General features: G+C 39.3%; 1 protein-coding gene across 1 annotated transcript; it reads right to left on the reverse strand.

Moving 5' to 3' along the window:
* Nucleotides 1–15,125: 15,125 nt before the first annotated feature.
* LOC106298075 lies at nt 15,126–15,775 on the reverse strand. The gene is made up of 2 exons (XM_013734173.1): nt 15,683–15,775; nt 15,126–15,597 (listed from the first exon to the last, which is right to left on the reverse strand). Exon 2 carries the CDS (start codon nt 15,576–15,578, stop codon nt 15,312–15,314), a length of 267 nt encoding a protein of 88 aa, XP_013589627.1. The 5' UTR covers nt 15,579–15,597; nt 15,683–15,775; the 3' UTR covers nt 15,126–15,311.
* Nucleotides 15,776–17,577: the final 1,802 nt, after the last annotated feature.

Genomic DNA, 17,577 nt, shown 5'->3' on the forward strand with positions numbered 1-17,577 from the left:
TGATCAGCAACAAACTTATCGGTAGATATTACCGTTTTTGAGTCTTCGCGAAGAATACGTGTTTGAGAAGATGTTAGTATGTATGACTGTTTGGTCTTCCAAGAAGGCCTCGCAATGCTGAAGATTGATTTTTTCTTTTGTGTGCCGCGTTTCGTGCTTGAAATGTACGCGGGCTTGAAGATGTTTCGCGATATTGCAAGGGTTTAGTCTTAGCCCTGCGTTTGAGAAACATTCTGGTCTGTCTACGGATGTTCGCAGCCAAAATTGTTGTTTGCTAATAATTTGATTTGCGATCGAGGAATTAGGACTGAGGGGTCGCGTAAATTTGTCCATGGGAGGAAGCGTTTTCCTTCATAGTGCTTTGTGAAGTGTTGGCCTTTCGAGATCTATTTCGTGCATTTTTGAGGATGTTCGTATAGCTCTAGAAGCTTTGTTACGATTTTTTCCTTACATGCCGTGTATTATGGGTAAAACATAGCGGGCTTAAAGTGAATTGTGGAATGTATCGAACTTGGTCGATTGTCGACAAGTTTTGGTTTTCCGTTAACCGTTTGGTTGTTAGGACTGAGTTTCGTTACGAAGAATATATCATATGATTTCCGACCGTGGGTTATACGATAATTATTTTCTTAATAGTCTCACGACGTTTTTAGACAAATCGTAGATTGTCGTTTAGCCATTAAGTGATGGAGCGATGGTTTCTCAAATAGTTTGGCTTGGCGTGAAGGATGTGTTCACGCAGATAGCCAAGGATGTTGTAGGTCGAGGATTAGACCATGGTACTTTGATATTTAAGGTCATGTTAGTTTACGATCGTCCTTAAAAGGGATGGCAAATTCTGGTTTGGACCTTTACTGGAAGTCGTAATTGACCAAGGACCAAAGAGCGCTTGTCGAGATTGATATTTAAGGTCATGTTAGTTTACGATTCTATGTTTTATGTTTCAGTTATACGATGAATGTTTCGTATAATGTTACCTATAGTCTTATGAAAATTGATTCGTTTTTGTCTGAAGAAGACGTAGCCTAAGAGGTTTGATACAGAACCAATGCGGAGTCAGTTGCGGGACGATTGCCTGCTCGGATGTGACCGGGGGGAACAAAACGCAGAAGCCAGTGAGCGGCATGGCTAAAATACGAGATCTATTAAATTGTAATGCGAAGAGATCTCTGTTTAGATTGGTCATCCAAAGTCAGATTTTACAGCTTTGTGTTTGCTATACAAAATTTACTTCTTCGTAAAACCAGTTATGTTTACTTTCAAAAGTTTCTTCGTAAGACTTGGTTTGATTGTACGAAGGATTTTTCGTGTAAGTAATGGGGACCAGTTTTACGAAGATTGTAAATCGGTGATATGTATACACATGTCAAAGTAGCGTTGTTTCTGCGGGTTTTACGAGAAACGTTTCTGCTGTGATTTTGATCTTAGGTGAAAGTTGCATGGAGTTACTCATGGAGTGTTACCGAAGTTTATTTCACTATGATCTAGTCGCAGAACGTTTTTCATTGGTTTTTTTTAGAGGATTCTCATGACACATTCGTTTCTGGAACGAATTGGTCAACCAGAGGTAGATCTAGCCAACGATCGGGAAGAAAGTGTTCCCTTTAATGTGCTCGATGCTACATTTATTCTCGAGTTTTCTTCGTCACAAATTTTCTCGATGCTTTTTCGTGACTCACTTGGTTTCAACGGAAACTGAATGAAATGCTTTGATGCTTGAAGATTTCTCATAGAAAGTTTTATACGAAAATGGCTTAAATTAAAGCCGGAAAAGGCTTCAAGACTTTGGCTAATCGTCGAGTTTCAGTTTGATATTGATACAGGTTTTCTATTTGCATGATTGCGACAGGAAATGCTGTGTAATCTTTGAGATTATGTTCATGATCGTCTGGATATGTTGCTAGCATTTAGACGAATTTTAGATCGTCGTTTGCCTACTTGGGACGATTTGCTTTGACGAAAGCGTTTTCTTGACGTTTTGCAAAAGTTTTTGAAGTTTAAGAGTATACGAGTATAGTATATGTACCTACTCCCCCTTTTTTTTCTTTTTTTACGAAAGAAAACGGTTGAACCGATACTTTGAAGAGTTGTGTACGTTTCTTCATCTGAGGTCTGGAATGATCGATAATCCGGGATGATTTACAGACGACGCTAGGACTGTGATTTGGTTGTTTCCAGGTTGACGACTTGGAATATGTCGGTTTTAAGAAAATCGCTAGAAACAAATCGGTTTTAAGATGACGTTTGTGTCTCTAGTTTTTTCTCTCTTTAGGAGGCGAGCTGGATAGGCGTGGTGATCGTTTCTCGATTTTCAGAGAGTTTAGTTCAGTTTGCAAGATCTGGCTGGACAGTCATGGAACAATATACCGGGACAGGAAAAATCACCTAAGACTTAGTTCGCTAGACTATCTACCTAGGTTTTAAGTTCCCTAAAGTTCTACAGCAGTCTCAAAGGCGTTTCTATTTCTTTGTAATTGCCTACGAAAGTTCCAAGCCTGATTTCAAGTCGGAAATACCTTAGTTCTCTCGAAGATTCGGGTTAGCCTCTTCTCCGTTTGGCTTGCTCATTTTCCCTTACTCTTTTCGTGTCTGTCTGCCCATTTCGAATAGCAACAATATAGATTCTTCCTGAACTTCTCTGCTTTCCTGGCCGTGTTTAGGCTGCTGTCAATATTTGCGGTTTTCGTGATCCATGTTTCAATCTGAGTATCATTGGATGTACGAAAGTGAATGAGCATCTCGTCAAAAACTTTTTAGAGTTTAGGAATAGCCAGGGATGATCAAGAGGTGCCAAGGATGATCAGGAAGGCTTGCCAGGTGACGAGATTTTGGCGACAGATCGAGGCGCGAGAGGAAGGATGGTGAGACCGTGGAGAGAGGTGGATGGGCGAATTTTGATTCTTGGATTTTGCTCCATCTCTTTCCTTATCCGAGATTCTTTTTCTGCGATTGTTGTTAGACTTTCAAAGGTTATCAAATGTTACCAACTTTAGTTTTACGAAAAAAAATTCGAAAAATAATATCGAGTTTAATTTTACGGAAGTTATTCCGTACAATGTTATCGATTTTAATTTTACGAAAGTTGTTTCGTAAAAGGTTGTCGAGCTTAATTTTTGCAAAGGTTATTTCGAAAGATGTTGTCGAGCATAATTTTACGAGGCTTGTTCCGTAAAGAAGTTTTCAAGTTTTGGTTGTTCGAGAACCGTGACGAGGTTAATTATTGCAACCAAACTTAATCAGAAGTTTTTCTCATATCCGTGGGATTGATCCATGGAAGTTTCGAGTAGTTTTTTTACGAAGTAATATTTAGGTAACAAACATCGACAACTCGCGGAATTTGTTACTATAGAAGTGATACTTGAATTCTTACGAAGCCTTAGGCTTCAGAAAACGTTTTAGCGGTGGGGATACGATCTCCCGTTTTGCTTTATTTAGTCTTCGTCAGCCGTTTTAGGTTTCGGGTGATTCTATAGAAATTAACTTTGTTTCTCTGAAAGTTATTTGTACAGCAGTGGGGGTCTCATAACCGATTTGATGCGCTTCCTTTTTATACGATAAATCTAGGGTTTTTCCGAAAGATATTCGGAAGAAGTACAGCGGCGAGTTATGTACCAGATTTGATGTGCTTCCTTCTTTCCGCGACCGACCTAGGGTTTTTCCACAAGATAGTCAGAAGAAGTACAACGGCGAGTTATGTACCCGATTTGCTGTGCTTCCTTTTTCCGCGATTAACCTAGGGTTTTTCTGCAGTTTTGGGGAGAGGAAATTTTACTTTTCCGAAAAGTTTTCGGAAAATGTGTTTTGGTAAAACCCTTACATGTTGAGATTTCTTTAGTTCGGTAATGAGCCAAACTTACTAGGTTTGATAAGATTTATCGTTTCCCTTTATGTTTAGAAAGAAAAATCGCGAGCTCATTTCATTGCAATTCCTGTGGCGAAGAGTCGCGGCAAGGTTTTCGATTTTCTCAAGAATTGTGGTGTTTGCGTAAGTGTTGGCCATAGGCGCAGTGGCAGCTGGATTTGTCTTAGCAGCGTTGTTGCGAACTGCGATTTTGTCTTTCGTATTTCCAGACATTGTTTTCATCAAGCGTTTTGCGGCTATGAGTTAGAGTAATCCGTATCCCCCCTCCTTCTAGCGCCAAACTGTGGGAACCAAAATTCACACTGTCGATTTCCGTAATCAGAGGAAAGTCAGGAACCTAACTTTTCCTGAGGTCCCGGATTCTCTGCGAGAGCCAACGACATGTGACCAAATAAATGCGGAAAATATGAAAAGATAACAAAACAAATTTATAGAAAAAGTAGATCTTATTTCGAATCCGTGTAAGAGCGTTGCGATCATTACAAGAGACTATAAAAGCTTCGGCCGCAAGAGCTGTCAGCGAATTACCTAGCTCTATCAACCTAAAAGCTTAAACCTAGTTGAGTCAGAGCTCGATAACAGAAGACGGAAAAGGTATGAAATTGGTTTTGATTGATTTCGGACTGAACCTTATGAAAGGCTGCCTACGCACCCCTTTCGAGGATCAAGCTGAACGTAGTTCAAGAGTGAACCAAGAGGTCGAACTGCTTGTGCGCGTTCGTCTGGTAATCGGGTGCCAGTCATAGAAACAGAGCATGTCGAGAATCATGCCTCAAAGTTTCTAAATGCCGAGAGTTCTCCCTTTGCCTCTCGCCTAGGACTCCTTATATACTTTCTCCTAGGTCGGTTTGCGCCTTTCCCCATCTGCCCTTAAGCCATCATAGCTCAAAAATGGAGATATTCCAATTTTCCCGATCTTCATGATTATCTTTGGAAACTTTACATTTATCCGTGGAAACTTGACATTTATCTTGATTTACGAACCAAGCATAAACCGTCATAAGGCTTATGGGTTTTCGGTTAAGAAATCGTAAGTGGGCTTCGAGTTGCGTTTTGGGCCTCTTTGAGCCGTCTTTGACTTGAAACGTTTATTACGGTTTATTCGATAAAAACAAACTTCCCGCTGTTTTTATCATAAAGTTTGACTGATGACTTCGAGTGATGAGGAACAAAGAATGGTTTAGCCATGGCCTACGGGAGATAGCATTAAAGGGTAGACGAGAATGCATGGATTCGTGTAGAATCGACGTTTTGGGAAAGTTCGGTCACTACGCAAGCTCGGTCGCTACATAGCGATCGAGCCGTGGCTTGAGCTCGGTCGGCCATGGACAAGCTCAAGTATGGCCATCGGACCACGCACAAGCCAAGCTCGGTCGCTACGTAGCGACCGAGCTTGGCTTGTGCGTGGTCCGATGGCCATACTTGAGCTTGTCCATGGCCGATTTGGATACGTGTCTGTTGCCTTCGGACAATCGGTATTTAGTGGTTCGATTGAGATTAGAACAAGATTTTACCGCAAGGCTCTTCGTAAAGATTTCTTTACGAAGATTACTTTTCGTAAAAATGTTCATGCCGATTTTTACGGACTTCCAGACATTGATTCTGTTGTGACCGATTTTGACCCCAACAGCTTGATCCCCGAAGAGGGTACGTAGGCAGCTCGTTAAAGGACGAGTTCAGCTATCCCTCCTCTCCAGAAGGGGGGTGGATTGGGTACATATACGAATACTCCTATATTCCCGCATTCTAAAATATTTACCTTGTACTCAATATTTTTGAAACTTTTTTGGCAATAAAAACTTCGTTAACACCTCTCTTATTTTGTAAAAACATCTTGAAAACATCCAAAGATGAGCAAAACGATTATCGTACGAAACTAAAGCGGAAACTCGCCACAAATCATCCTACCTCGAAACGGATCAACTCCACACCAACTTATCCGCCAAAGAAACTTCGTCACATCGGCTAAGGCATGGCCGGAATCAACAGATTCCATCGCATAAACTCTTTCATAAAAATGTTTTGGTCTCCCGACCAGAACACGAGACCCAGATCTCAGATACTCAGAATATCACTAACAGTACGTTTTCGAAGAAATTAGCGAGACGTCGCTTAGATCTTCAAAAACATGCTCTCAATCTGTTCGCGACTATAAATTGCAAACGCTCGTCGACTGGCCCCGCCGAGCACATTAGCCGTCTTAAGCAAACGCATTTAGACCCATCAAAACGATAGGTCCTCTTACATCTGACTAGGATAAGATGGTGCGCGATAAAAGAAATCCGAAATTTTGGTCAGCACTTTCGGGAGACTTAAAAATTGTCCTCGAAGAGATGCTCGATTCCTACTATACAAGTCGTATAAGCCAAGAACATATCGTGGACTTTAAAGCGGAATGGAGTCAGGTTAAAATCGCAACAAGCTAAACGACAGCCGATTAGTTATCGCAAAAGCCGTCAGCCGAAAGTAAACCTAGGTCTTACCCTAAACCCAGCACACTGGTCTCTAACATCTCAACGCATGATATCGAAAAGATACGAGATCCTGAAAGCGTGTCTCTTCGTCCAAAAACACGCTCAAAGCTTCAATCAGCAACGAGTTTGACGATCCATTAAAATAAAATAAAAAAGGGGCGAAGGACGAGATGACAACTCAAAACCTTCTCCTTACACTTAGCAAAAAACCCAAACATCCTTAAAAACCTCCTTTTTAAAAAAACCTTGGTTGAAACACAAAGCCGGTAAAACGGCTGGGATTCGAAGCCTCACACGGCCAGTCCCATTACGGCCATACTGGGCCAGTACACGTACAAATATCAGAAACAAATTACAAAGTCAAGGGAACACTTTCCCGAACAAATGAACCTTGCAGTCAATCGCCAAGGTCGAAGTCTCCACTCATCGATCTTCCGATCGAATAGTCGTTCACATTAAGCGGAGCCACCGGCTGCTCCACTTCGCCCGCCTCGCCAGGATCTCTCAACTCGGCCTCCACCGTGTCAGGAGAAACAGGAACTGGTTCCCATTGCTCCCAAATTTCTTCCTCAACCTCAGAAAATTTTAAATCTTTGTCTTTCTCGGCCATATTCCCGGCCTGCTTCGCATACTCGCTAGCAAACGAGTAGTCGGGGAGCTGCGTAAGGTAAAAACCACCCACGGTTCAACGACACTCGCGATAATCCGCGAGCGCCTTGTGGCACCCCTTGAGCTCTCCAAACTTTTGCGAGAACTTATCACAACGGCTCTTCATAACTTCCACTATCTCTCTCTTCCCTCGCCTATAGGCATGGTTAACCTCCTTCTCGAACGACTCTCTCTCACGACGATGAGAACCTTCCAACTCATCTTTCAAACGAGAAATCTCTTTGTCAGCCACCTCAGCCTTGAATCGAGCCATCTGAGCCTCTTGTTTGCTTGTATCGAGGGCTCTGTTTATCATAAGAAGGCCCAGCGAGAATTCTCAAAATCAGTAAGGCATAAGGCCAAACAAAACTCGAGAATGTCCAAAGATGAGAACCTTCCCCACTGACCATCCTCGCCGCCTTGGAAAAATCTGGCACTTCGTTGGATCCACCATCGGTCGGAGGAAAGTCGAATTCAAACAACCCGTCAAGGTTAAACTGCTCGACGCTGCTTCCAACGGCTTGACTGTCAAGATAATCCTTGAGTATGTTGTCAGGAGAAAGCTGTCCGTCAACCACGTCTTCATCCACCATAAGGTGCTTGTCCTTGCGAGGCTTCGACCTGTCTCTCTTCGTCTGAGGCACATATGGAATAAACCCATCCATACTGGACTCCGACCCTTCTTCAGTCGACAGGTCCGGCTGAAACCGGGAACGGTAGAGTGCGACAGCACGACGGACCCGCTTCGGGGAAAAGTCCGCCCAAAAGCATGGACGTCCGCGTAATAACTCTCGAACGGTGAGCAATCCCTCGGGAACCTGATAGAAAGTGGTGGACACTCTAAAAAACACAAAAAAACTTAAACAACACAAGTGAAGATCAGACACCGTCGAAACCAAAGATAGCAAACGTTCGGAATAAGGAATACCTTTTTCCCCCATCCAGTCCTAAACACGGGGATGGAGCTCGCTTCCACCGAGGCATCGCTAACGCGGACAAAGAAGAACTGCTCCTTCCAAAAATGGTATTTCGATATGAACTCCGAGATGATCGCCATGTTCAGACGAGGCCTCACTTGGAATATGAGTGAAGTAGACCATCGGGGCTCGACTAGGGCCTCGAGATGATCAGCGCCAAGGGTGATCCCCAGTTCGTAACTCAGCACTAAGATTCCAACAAGGTGATGTAAACCGCACGGATTAACCTGGCTTATCGACAAGTTGAAATGGTTAAGAAGTTGTACAATAAGCTCCGGGATAGGGAACCGTAGATGACATTACATCAAGTACGTCTCATAGCACGTGATATAGCCTTCGGGCAGAGATTGTGCAACTTCCCCACCTTCTGGGAGGCGAAACTCAACTGATTCAGGAATCCTGCAGAAACGTCTAATGGCCGCGAGCTCGGACAGCCGGCCACATGGTTGGTTTTAAAAGGGGCAGGAACCGATAGCACAGGAACGGGAGGTTTCACTTCTCCCCTAGCGGTCCAGTATGCATCGACCTCCTCATGATCGATCGAGTCGGCTGAGAATTCCACCTTTGGCACAACACCGACATGCTGCGAGTTGGAACCATCAGGAATGGAATGATTGCAACGAGACTTGGTGGAAGGTTTTCTCTTCGAAAGCATGATCTTTCCTTTTCAAAAAAGAAAAAAAAAAGAAAAGGAGAGGAAAAGGAAGAGAATGTTTGCAAAGGAAGAGAAGAGAGCAAAGGATCTTCTTTGGGAAAAAAATTTGTGGGAATGAGCAAGTAAAGAATTTGAAAACTTACTCCAACTACTTATAGGTGAAAAGATTCACTATTCATCTTCGGGTTTTCGGACAGTCGATTCTGTCTAACTTACTCAAACATGTCTAAGCCACTCGCAAGAACCTCACGATCCTAACGAGCTGGGAGGCTAACTGTTGGGGTCAAAATCGGTTACGACGAAATCAACGTCGGAAAAAATTCCGATAAAAACTTCTCTTCCATAAAAACAAAAAAGAAGTCGAGAAAGAACATAAAAAACTATCAAAGGTCTAGTGATCAATTCGATGAACCGAACGAGCTAGATCATCTGTTGCATTCAGCTCGGCGAACTGCCGAGTTGGATCGAACACGGATTCAGCTCGGCCGTTCGCCGAGCTGGACCAAGTCCAGTTCGGCGAACGACCGAGCTGATCGTGCTGGTGTTCTGAGATGGTTCCACAGAAAGGGTTCTGACGTACCAAGATTAGGTGCTCGAGGCTAAGCCTGAATCTCTTGGTGTCGTCCTTTGGTAGCTTAATGGCTGACCTATTGGAATAGGTCCTACCAGGATTTAAATAGTCTTGCAAAGGCAATTTTGTTTCTTCATCTCTTTTTGAGATTGAATTAATTTTAACAGGGATTGCAGTCCCCTGTTCATTTATGATTTGGTTAATTGCATTGCTTAGTTGACCTTTAGGCTCACCTAGGACTACTTCCTCATTAACATGATTGGTAAGAGAAAACTTACATGCTTCCGGCGGAGCGTCGTCGATCGATGTTTGGTGTGAAGCGTCGATCGATGTTTGGTGTGAAGCGTCGATTGATGTTTCCGTTGTCTCGTCGCTCGATGTTTTCATCATTTTGTCGATCGATGGCCGGCCGAAATCCATGTCCTCCATCTTAAGTACATGTGTCAGCAGGGAAAGAGAGAAAACTTTAGCAAATTCAGTAACAAAATCTAGTAATCTAGTGGTAATAAGAAAGAGTAATAAAAAAGAGTCCCCGACAACGGTGCCAAATTTGATATCACTCAGATTACCCTAAAGAGTGAATTACTCTCTCAAATAAGAGGTTCAAATGTAGTACTTAAGGATCGAATCCACAGAGACTCTAGGATTAGACAATAGATTTATAGTCTCTGAAGTAAAGCTAGATTAATAGGTTTTAAAGCAGTAAATGAATTGGTGACCAAAGTAATTGATCGTTATCGCCATAACTCCGACAGAATTTACACTGGAGATAGTGTAGTTTAAGTCTGGGAGGAGGTTTACTGATATTAGTTTATTCATGAGTCTTATTTAAAATGTTTTCAAAAAAAGTTTTTATTGAGTTAGGAAGGGGATGATGAACTTATTGATTTTGCTTATTATCTAACCACACCATTCTAGACTTACTAATTGCAGATAGCACTAAAGATACCAAAGTGGATCAACCTGTCAACTATGTTACATTTGCTGAGAGTGTTTGAAGGAACCAAAGCTGACCTCCAATCTAATTGAGCTCAACTCTGCTTGTCTTGGGGCTTGGTATACATGGGATTGGATTCTTCAAACAAGTCTGGAAGGTAAAGCCTTGTGTAGATTTATCACCCTCTCTCTCTATTTTTTTGAAATATATATATATAATTATAGATATAGATATAAAATATATATATGTAATATTATAGATAAATTAGGAAGAAATTCGAACATGACTTGGTGGCTACAACCATTAAGGCTTGCTTCATAGGAATTCTATAGGTAAAGGATTAGAATAAGACTTGGTGGCTACAACCATTAAGGCTTGATTCACAAATAATCCTAGGATATAGGTCAAAAAAAAGTGAACAGGATTTGGTGGCTACAACCATAAAGCTTGATTCATGGTAGCATGTCCAATCTTGGTCAATGATCTTGCAATAAAAGCAGACTTTGACTGAGAGAGAAAATTAGTAGAGAGAGAGGATATGAACTATAGTTTACCTGCAGATCCAGATACTTGTTTGAGCATCCTTGCATCCTGTGATCGATACCCCTAAGGTAAAGCCTACACTTTATTTATGTAAGAATTGAGGTTGGTAGAGGGGATTGTCAGACATGATTTGCTAAGTTGTTGACTAGATGAACTTGGTTGCTAGATTAGAATATGGTATAGTATGCTTCTAAGACTAGGATTTTCTAAGGTGTTGATTCTAAGTTTTAAAGCTGTTTTCAAACCTCTTCCAGAGAGACTGCATGTATGTTTTGCTCTAGGACAAGCAAAAGGGTAAGTCTGGGGGAGTTGATAGACCATGGATTTGACCCATTTTTACCCATGGTTTATAAGTGTTTTAACTACTAATAATTATATTATAGAGTCTATTTAGTATATTTATAGGATCATGAGTGATTTGGAGGAAAGTGATGATTTTGGAGCATTTTGGAGATATTTGGAGTAAGCACCCGAGATGACCATCGAGCACGACCATCAGTGGACATAGAAGAATAATAATTGATCGATAGAATAATAATCGATCGATAGAATAATAATCGATCGATAGAATAATAATCGATCGATGTTCACATTGTGACATCGATCGACAGCGAAGCGCGCAGAAAGTCCATTTGGTCTCAACCGACTTAGAGCCCAAGTCTTCACCAATTTACAAGATTACCTCTGATGAGTTTTAGCCTAACTATATAAGCTTTGCCAACATGTTAGAGGCAATGTGTGCTTTCTTTTTTTTTACTATTTTCACAGCAAAAGGTTTTCTAGGAATTTTAGTAGATTGGATAGAAGATCCAAAGAGATTTGTGATTGGAACTCCATTGATATCTATCTATTTATCTATGCAGTTTTTATACCTTATTGCTATTATGAATTGCTTCGCCATGTCTGAGTAGTTCTCTTGTTAGATTTTAGGGTTTAAATAGGTTATGAGGGATTAGCCCCAACTATAGATTCCTAAGTTGTGATATTCATCTTTAGGATTGTCATTAATGTCTGCTTCTAGATTAGCTACCTAGAACTTGTCCTAGGAGTTGTAGGTATAAGCGATAGCTTGCATCTCACCCTGAATCCATCCTAACTGAGCTAAGATTGGTAGAGTAAGGCGAGAGCTGATCTAGGAAGCTTAGTGAGCACATTCAACCTGCGCATTAAAGCTTGACCAAGCGCGTCGATCGATATTATAATCGAATCATCGGTCGACGGTTCAACAAGTGTATCGATCGATAATCCTATAGAATCATCGATCGACACTAATATAAGATCATTAGACAAACCTATAAAGCGAGAGCCTAATGGATTTTTTATAAGTTTTGAGCTCTATAATATCATGTATACAACTTATTAGGTATCTGTAGGACTATAATCGTGATTACCTAAATAAAAACCCTAAGTCTAGATATTTTCATCTAAGTACCAAAACCCCAATCAAATCAATCGAGCAATTATTTTGCTCACAAACTTGCAACTTTACATTTAAATCATTAAATCAACCAAGCTTAATCAATCTGATTAGATTTATTAGGTTCTCTAGCTCCCTGTGAATTTGATCCCTAAGTACTACAACTGAACCTCTTATTTGAGAGAGTAATTCACTCCTTAGGGTAATTTGAGTGAGATCAATATCTTCTCTTATTTTTGAAAGAGCCTTCATGGCTACAATGGGGGCAATCTGTAATCTAAAGAAGAATAAGATGTGCCTGACTAACGTTGATGAAACTGTCTTCTATGATCTTGTGGAGAAGAACAAAAGCGAGGAGTTTATTTCATGCATAGAGCTGTCTGGCGATCCAGCACCTACAACTGATTCAAGTCACGAGACTGCAAAAACATCATCAGCGTGGATCAACACTCAGCCATCAGCATCGGTTGACACCCTTCGAATTTCAGAACATCCCAAGACTGAAAAGCTTAAGTGTGGGGGAAAGGCCTGGAAGAAGAAAAAGAAAAAGAATGTAGACACAAATTTCCTATCACTCGTTCCTTCGCAATGTCATGAAGGAAGTCTTGAGTACAGAGTGCGCTGCTAAGGAGGTCTACAGCCTCTTACCAAGGTCAAAGTGCTATGTCCTCCAGAGCTGAAAGACATAGGGGAAGCTTATGCAATGGATTTTGTCAACAACATCAACAAAATGAGGAAGAGAGATACAGAGGCTTGTTTTGGAGCAAGTTCTCATTCTCATCAGGACTGAATCATATAAGTCAAGCTAATGACTGAAAATAAGCGTTGAATGAGAGGCAACCCACTGTTAGGTAAGTTTTAATTTTATTTTTCACTCTATACTGATTTTTCGCGTTTATTTATTTCAAGAAAAAGATGATGAACCGTCACGACATTGTAGCAGCGCCGAGCGATACTACTGTAGCAGCACCAATCGACACTGTTCATTGAAAAAAATATCCGAGAAAGACAAACATGCACTCAGCATCAACCGACGCCTGATCAATGTCAATCGACGAACCATCATGAGAATCAATTGATCGCCACTTAACTGTGTCGATCGCCACTCACATCCAGCAAGCATATATACCGATTTTCCTTAATAAATTTTTCCTTATGAATTATTTTTCTTCACCAATCTCAGACTGTATAATATTGGAGACAGTCTTGTTTAAGTCTGAAGGAGGTACTACTGATATTGTGTTTTGTTTTAGGTTTTATTTTATGAGTTTTTTTAAGTTTTATAAAGTCAAGAAGGGGATGAAATTTTTTCAATTTTACTTATTATCGAACCATTCTCTAGCACCATTCTTTAAGGTTATTGGCTGCAAGGTGTACAGAATGGAAACGCCAAAGCGGATCACCTGCCAATAACATCCACTCTAGTTGAGAAAGTCCGAAGGAACCAAAGCTGACTTCCAACCTTAATCAATTCAAGTTGCTTGTTTTGGGGTTTGGTATACATTGAATCAGATTCCTCTTTTAGGTCTAAAAGGGAAAAGTCTATGTGTTTTTGGTTTCCTTCTCTCCTCTCTTCGGCATCCAGAAAGAAGGAAAAAGAAAAGATTGAGATGATTTTTGAGATGCAGACGGATAGGTACATTACCGGTGACCCCACTATTCTAATTCAACGAAATGATCACACATCGTTGGAAGCGAGGGGTTGGTACATTACCGATGACCCCACAGTTCGCCTACATTGTCAATAAAAAGGAAAAAAATAAAAAAATAAAAAAGAGAAAAGGATCAAGAGAAGGGAAATGTAGGGAGAAAAGAAATCAGAAAAAGACTACATGTTTACTCATAAACTTGTTGGGGTAAGAGTTTGTCTGTCCTTTGATCGGGTTTCGGTAATTGATTACAATTTCTTGTCGTTCGACTGACCTATGATCCTAGGTTATATACTATTAATCCTAATATTACAAGCCATCCTGGTGTAGAAATTAGTGAACCCTAGCAATTTTTGAGGTTGACATTAAGCTCATGAAATCAATAAATCTAACAAGTAGTTTACTCAGACATGATCATGGACAACATAATTAAAGACAGAATATACTGCATATATATAAATAAAATAAGAATTACTGAAATTCTAATAAAACTCTCCAAAGAGTTTTTCTCTTCTCTTCAATCCTCAATCAAAGCTTAAAAGAAACATCAACCGTCAATAATGGTTTAAAATAATATGGTATTTTAAACATGTTCTCCGCTCTTTTTATAATAAGGGAAACTTCTGGACCACTTTGAAATTCTTGGAAGTTGATAAAAAATTGTCGGGAGCAAATCAGGACGGGTGTCGCTCGACACCATGCTACAAGCTGACAATTTCCTCTCGCGCGTCAGACTGAATGCTCTTCACTAAAATAACATAAATTTTGATCCAGCCGTCTGATCGACCTAAAATCGGTGGCGCTGTAAAACTAACTCAATTCTCTATCTTGTGTCCAAATTTGAGCTAAATCAATTGGTGGGACTTCCTCCGTACATTGATAAAACGCATCTGCACAGTTTTCGAGGGGGGGTGTCACATGTCCAATCATAGAGTCATGTGAAGACAAGAAATCTCTCAGCGTCTGTCCCTGAAAAAGGAGATGTTGGAGAAAGTAAGAAGATGATCCTCCTCTGTAACAGTTTTTCCACCCTTTAGTATATCTAATGACTTAGCTACTTTACAGCTGTGGCATAAATCATTAGTATAAGGTTGAAAAACGATGTTAGAGCATTATAATAAGTTAATATATTACAATGTAAAGGCTTTGTGAAATCTATTCCAAAAAATCATTTTGTCACAAGTATTATCGATCATTCTCTTATCTTTCACAAATCTAACAAAACTTTTTGTCTCTTTCATATTTTTCTAAATATATTGAGATCAATAGACAAAAACATCATTCCAAGAAAAATTATGATAGAAATAAAATTTCACAATAGTTAGTTGTTAATTAGTTTTAAGTTAGAAATTCATATACCTTATCATATGTTCTCACTATGAGATGTCAATGTGAAATCATAACTAGAAGGGCTTATTATTTATTAAACATAAGAGGATTCATACAGTGTGATATATTGACATACAGTATAATTTCACATAGACATACAGCCATGTTTTATTTTCTATATAATACATATTTATTTGACATCTATATATATATATATATATTGATTTAGTTTTTAACGATTTGATTTAATTATCCCCCGCCATTTCCGTTGTTATCGCCTCCAGGTCCGTAGTTGTTGAAATCTTGTCTTGGGATGTAATGGTGATTGTCTACACTGCTTCTGGGGTGTTCTATTTTCTCAGTTAAATCTTCTTCTTTCCCTGTCATTTTTCCGTATATTTTCCCCTTTTCTTGATTATTTTTTTGGGGAATGGTAGTCCTCGCATCCGAACAAGAGCATACAGTGATCATCACCACCATGATAACAACTAAAATAAACTTAAGTTTTACCCTCATCTCTGTTTTATATTATGATCTGCAGAAGAAAATTAAAACATAGTGGTTTAGAAATGAATAGTGTTCTAGATCAATTTTATTGACATGAAATGAGCATAACTTACCTCTCCAAGCTTCGGTCGATAGGTTTAGTTAAGTACCCTTAAGACGACGAATACGGAGATCTTTTATATATATATATATATGCATGAAGATTAGGGTTTTCTGTCATGGTGGGTAGACTATTTAAGATATATTTTAACGATACGATTTGAGTTGGATGTGACGATCGTAGTGGTGAGGCAATCACAAGTGGGAGAGGCCTTTGATTGGGGAATTCGCAATATATTGCAATTGTTTTTTCTTAAGAAGGAAAGGATTGTAATGGCAAAATGATGAAATTCTTGAAAAATGGGTGTCTATTATTTTCAGTATAAATAGGGAAAATCCACGTTACTTTGTGGATCAGCTGAATATCAAATGGTTTCCCACAAGTAATTATTGTTGTTCCAATATCTTTTTTTTTCACGCAATGTCACTATATATTCATAATGCAATTTTTTAACAATATTTGGATTTAACTCTTCACCAAAACTTGCTTTTTTAATTTAAGCTACTGTTTATTTCTAATTAATAATAGATTTATAGAAATATATAGTCTAATTAATAATATATTAATTTTTAAAAATATACATTTTCAAACTATGAAGTAGAAGGATTTTGAAATTCACCTCGCGATTGAGTTATGATAGTCGTAGGGTTAACTGGTGACTTTGTTTTTTGATATTCATAGTAAATCAAAGGCGAACCATTTGACCGGAAGTAATGAAACTTCATAATTCAGTGATTGTGAAACGATACTTCAAGTAAATATGTTATGGGCGCTTACTGGAAATGCCTTATCTGAGAAGGCATGGTACTGACTGATGAGAAGCTAGCCATTTGGCAAGACCATCTCCAATTGATCATTTTATTAATTTCTTCGCGAGTAACTCTATAATATAACTGTATTCTACTCTAATGATATTTTATTTTAACGTGAAAAATAGAACGATGAACAAAATAAACAAATTACTTTACTTGCAAAATAAACTCATTTTAACTATATTATAAAATGCAAATAGAGTAGACTGAAATATTTTTATTTTAAATTCTATTTTATAGTGAAAATATAAACGAGGCATGACAAGTTCTGAAGCAAATGACAATTATTCTTTAAAGGCTCCTGGCGGGTCAAACCATATGAAAAAAACCATGTCAGTAGTCTGATAGACCACGGATTTGACCCACTTTCACCCATGATTTATAGGTGTTTTTACTACTAATTATTATATTATAGAGTCTATTTATTATATTTATAAGATCAGAAGTGATTTTGAGATAAGTGATGATTTTGGACCATTTTAGAATGGAGCCTTTTGGAGATATTTGGAGCAAGCACCCGAGATGACCATCGGTCGATATTGAGGAACACATATTGATCGATGTTCACATCAGAACATCGATCGACAGCGAAGCGCGCAGAAAGCCCGTTTTTGGTAAGCCCATGTCTTCACCAATTTACAAGATCACCCCTGACGAGTTTTAACTTAATTATATAAGCGTTGTCACCATGTTAGAGGCAAAAGTGTGCTTTCTTGTGTTTCTAGTTTTACTACTTTCAGCAAAAGGTTTTTAGGATTTCGATAGATTGGAGAGAAGATCCAAAGTTATATCTGTGATTGGAACTCCATTAATATTTATTTACTATTCTAATGAAGTTTTTTTACCTAATTGCTTTCATGAATTGCTTGTCCATGTCTGAGTAGTTCCATTGTTTGATTTTAGGGTTTAAATAGGTTATGAGGGATTAGCCCCAACTATGGATTGCTGAGTTTTGATTATAATCATTAGAATTGTCATTAATGTCTGATTCTAGATTAGATACCTAGAACTTGCCCTAGGATTTAGATAAAAGCGATAGCTTTATTCTCATCCTGAAACCATTCTAACTGAGCTAAGTTTCTTGCTAAGAGTAAGG

This window comes from Brassica oleracea, chromosome C1, assembly GCF_000695525.1.
Source record: "Brassica oleracea var. oleracea cultivar TO1000 chromosome C1, BOL, whole genome shotgun sequence".
NCBI classification, from domain to species: Eukaryota; Viridiplantae; Streptophyta; class Magnoliopsida; order Brassicales; family Brassicaceae; genus Brassica; species Brassica oleracea.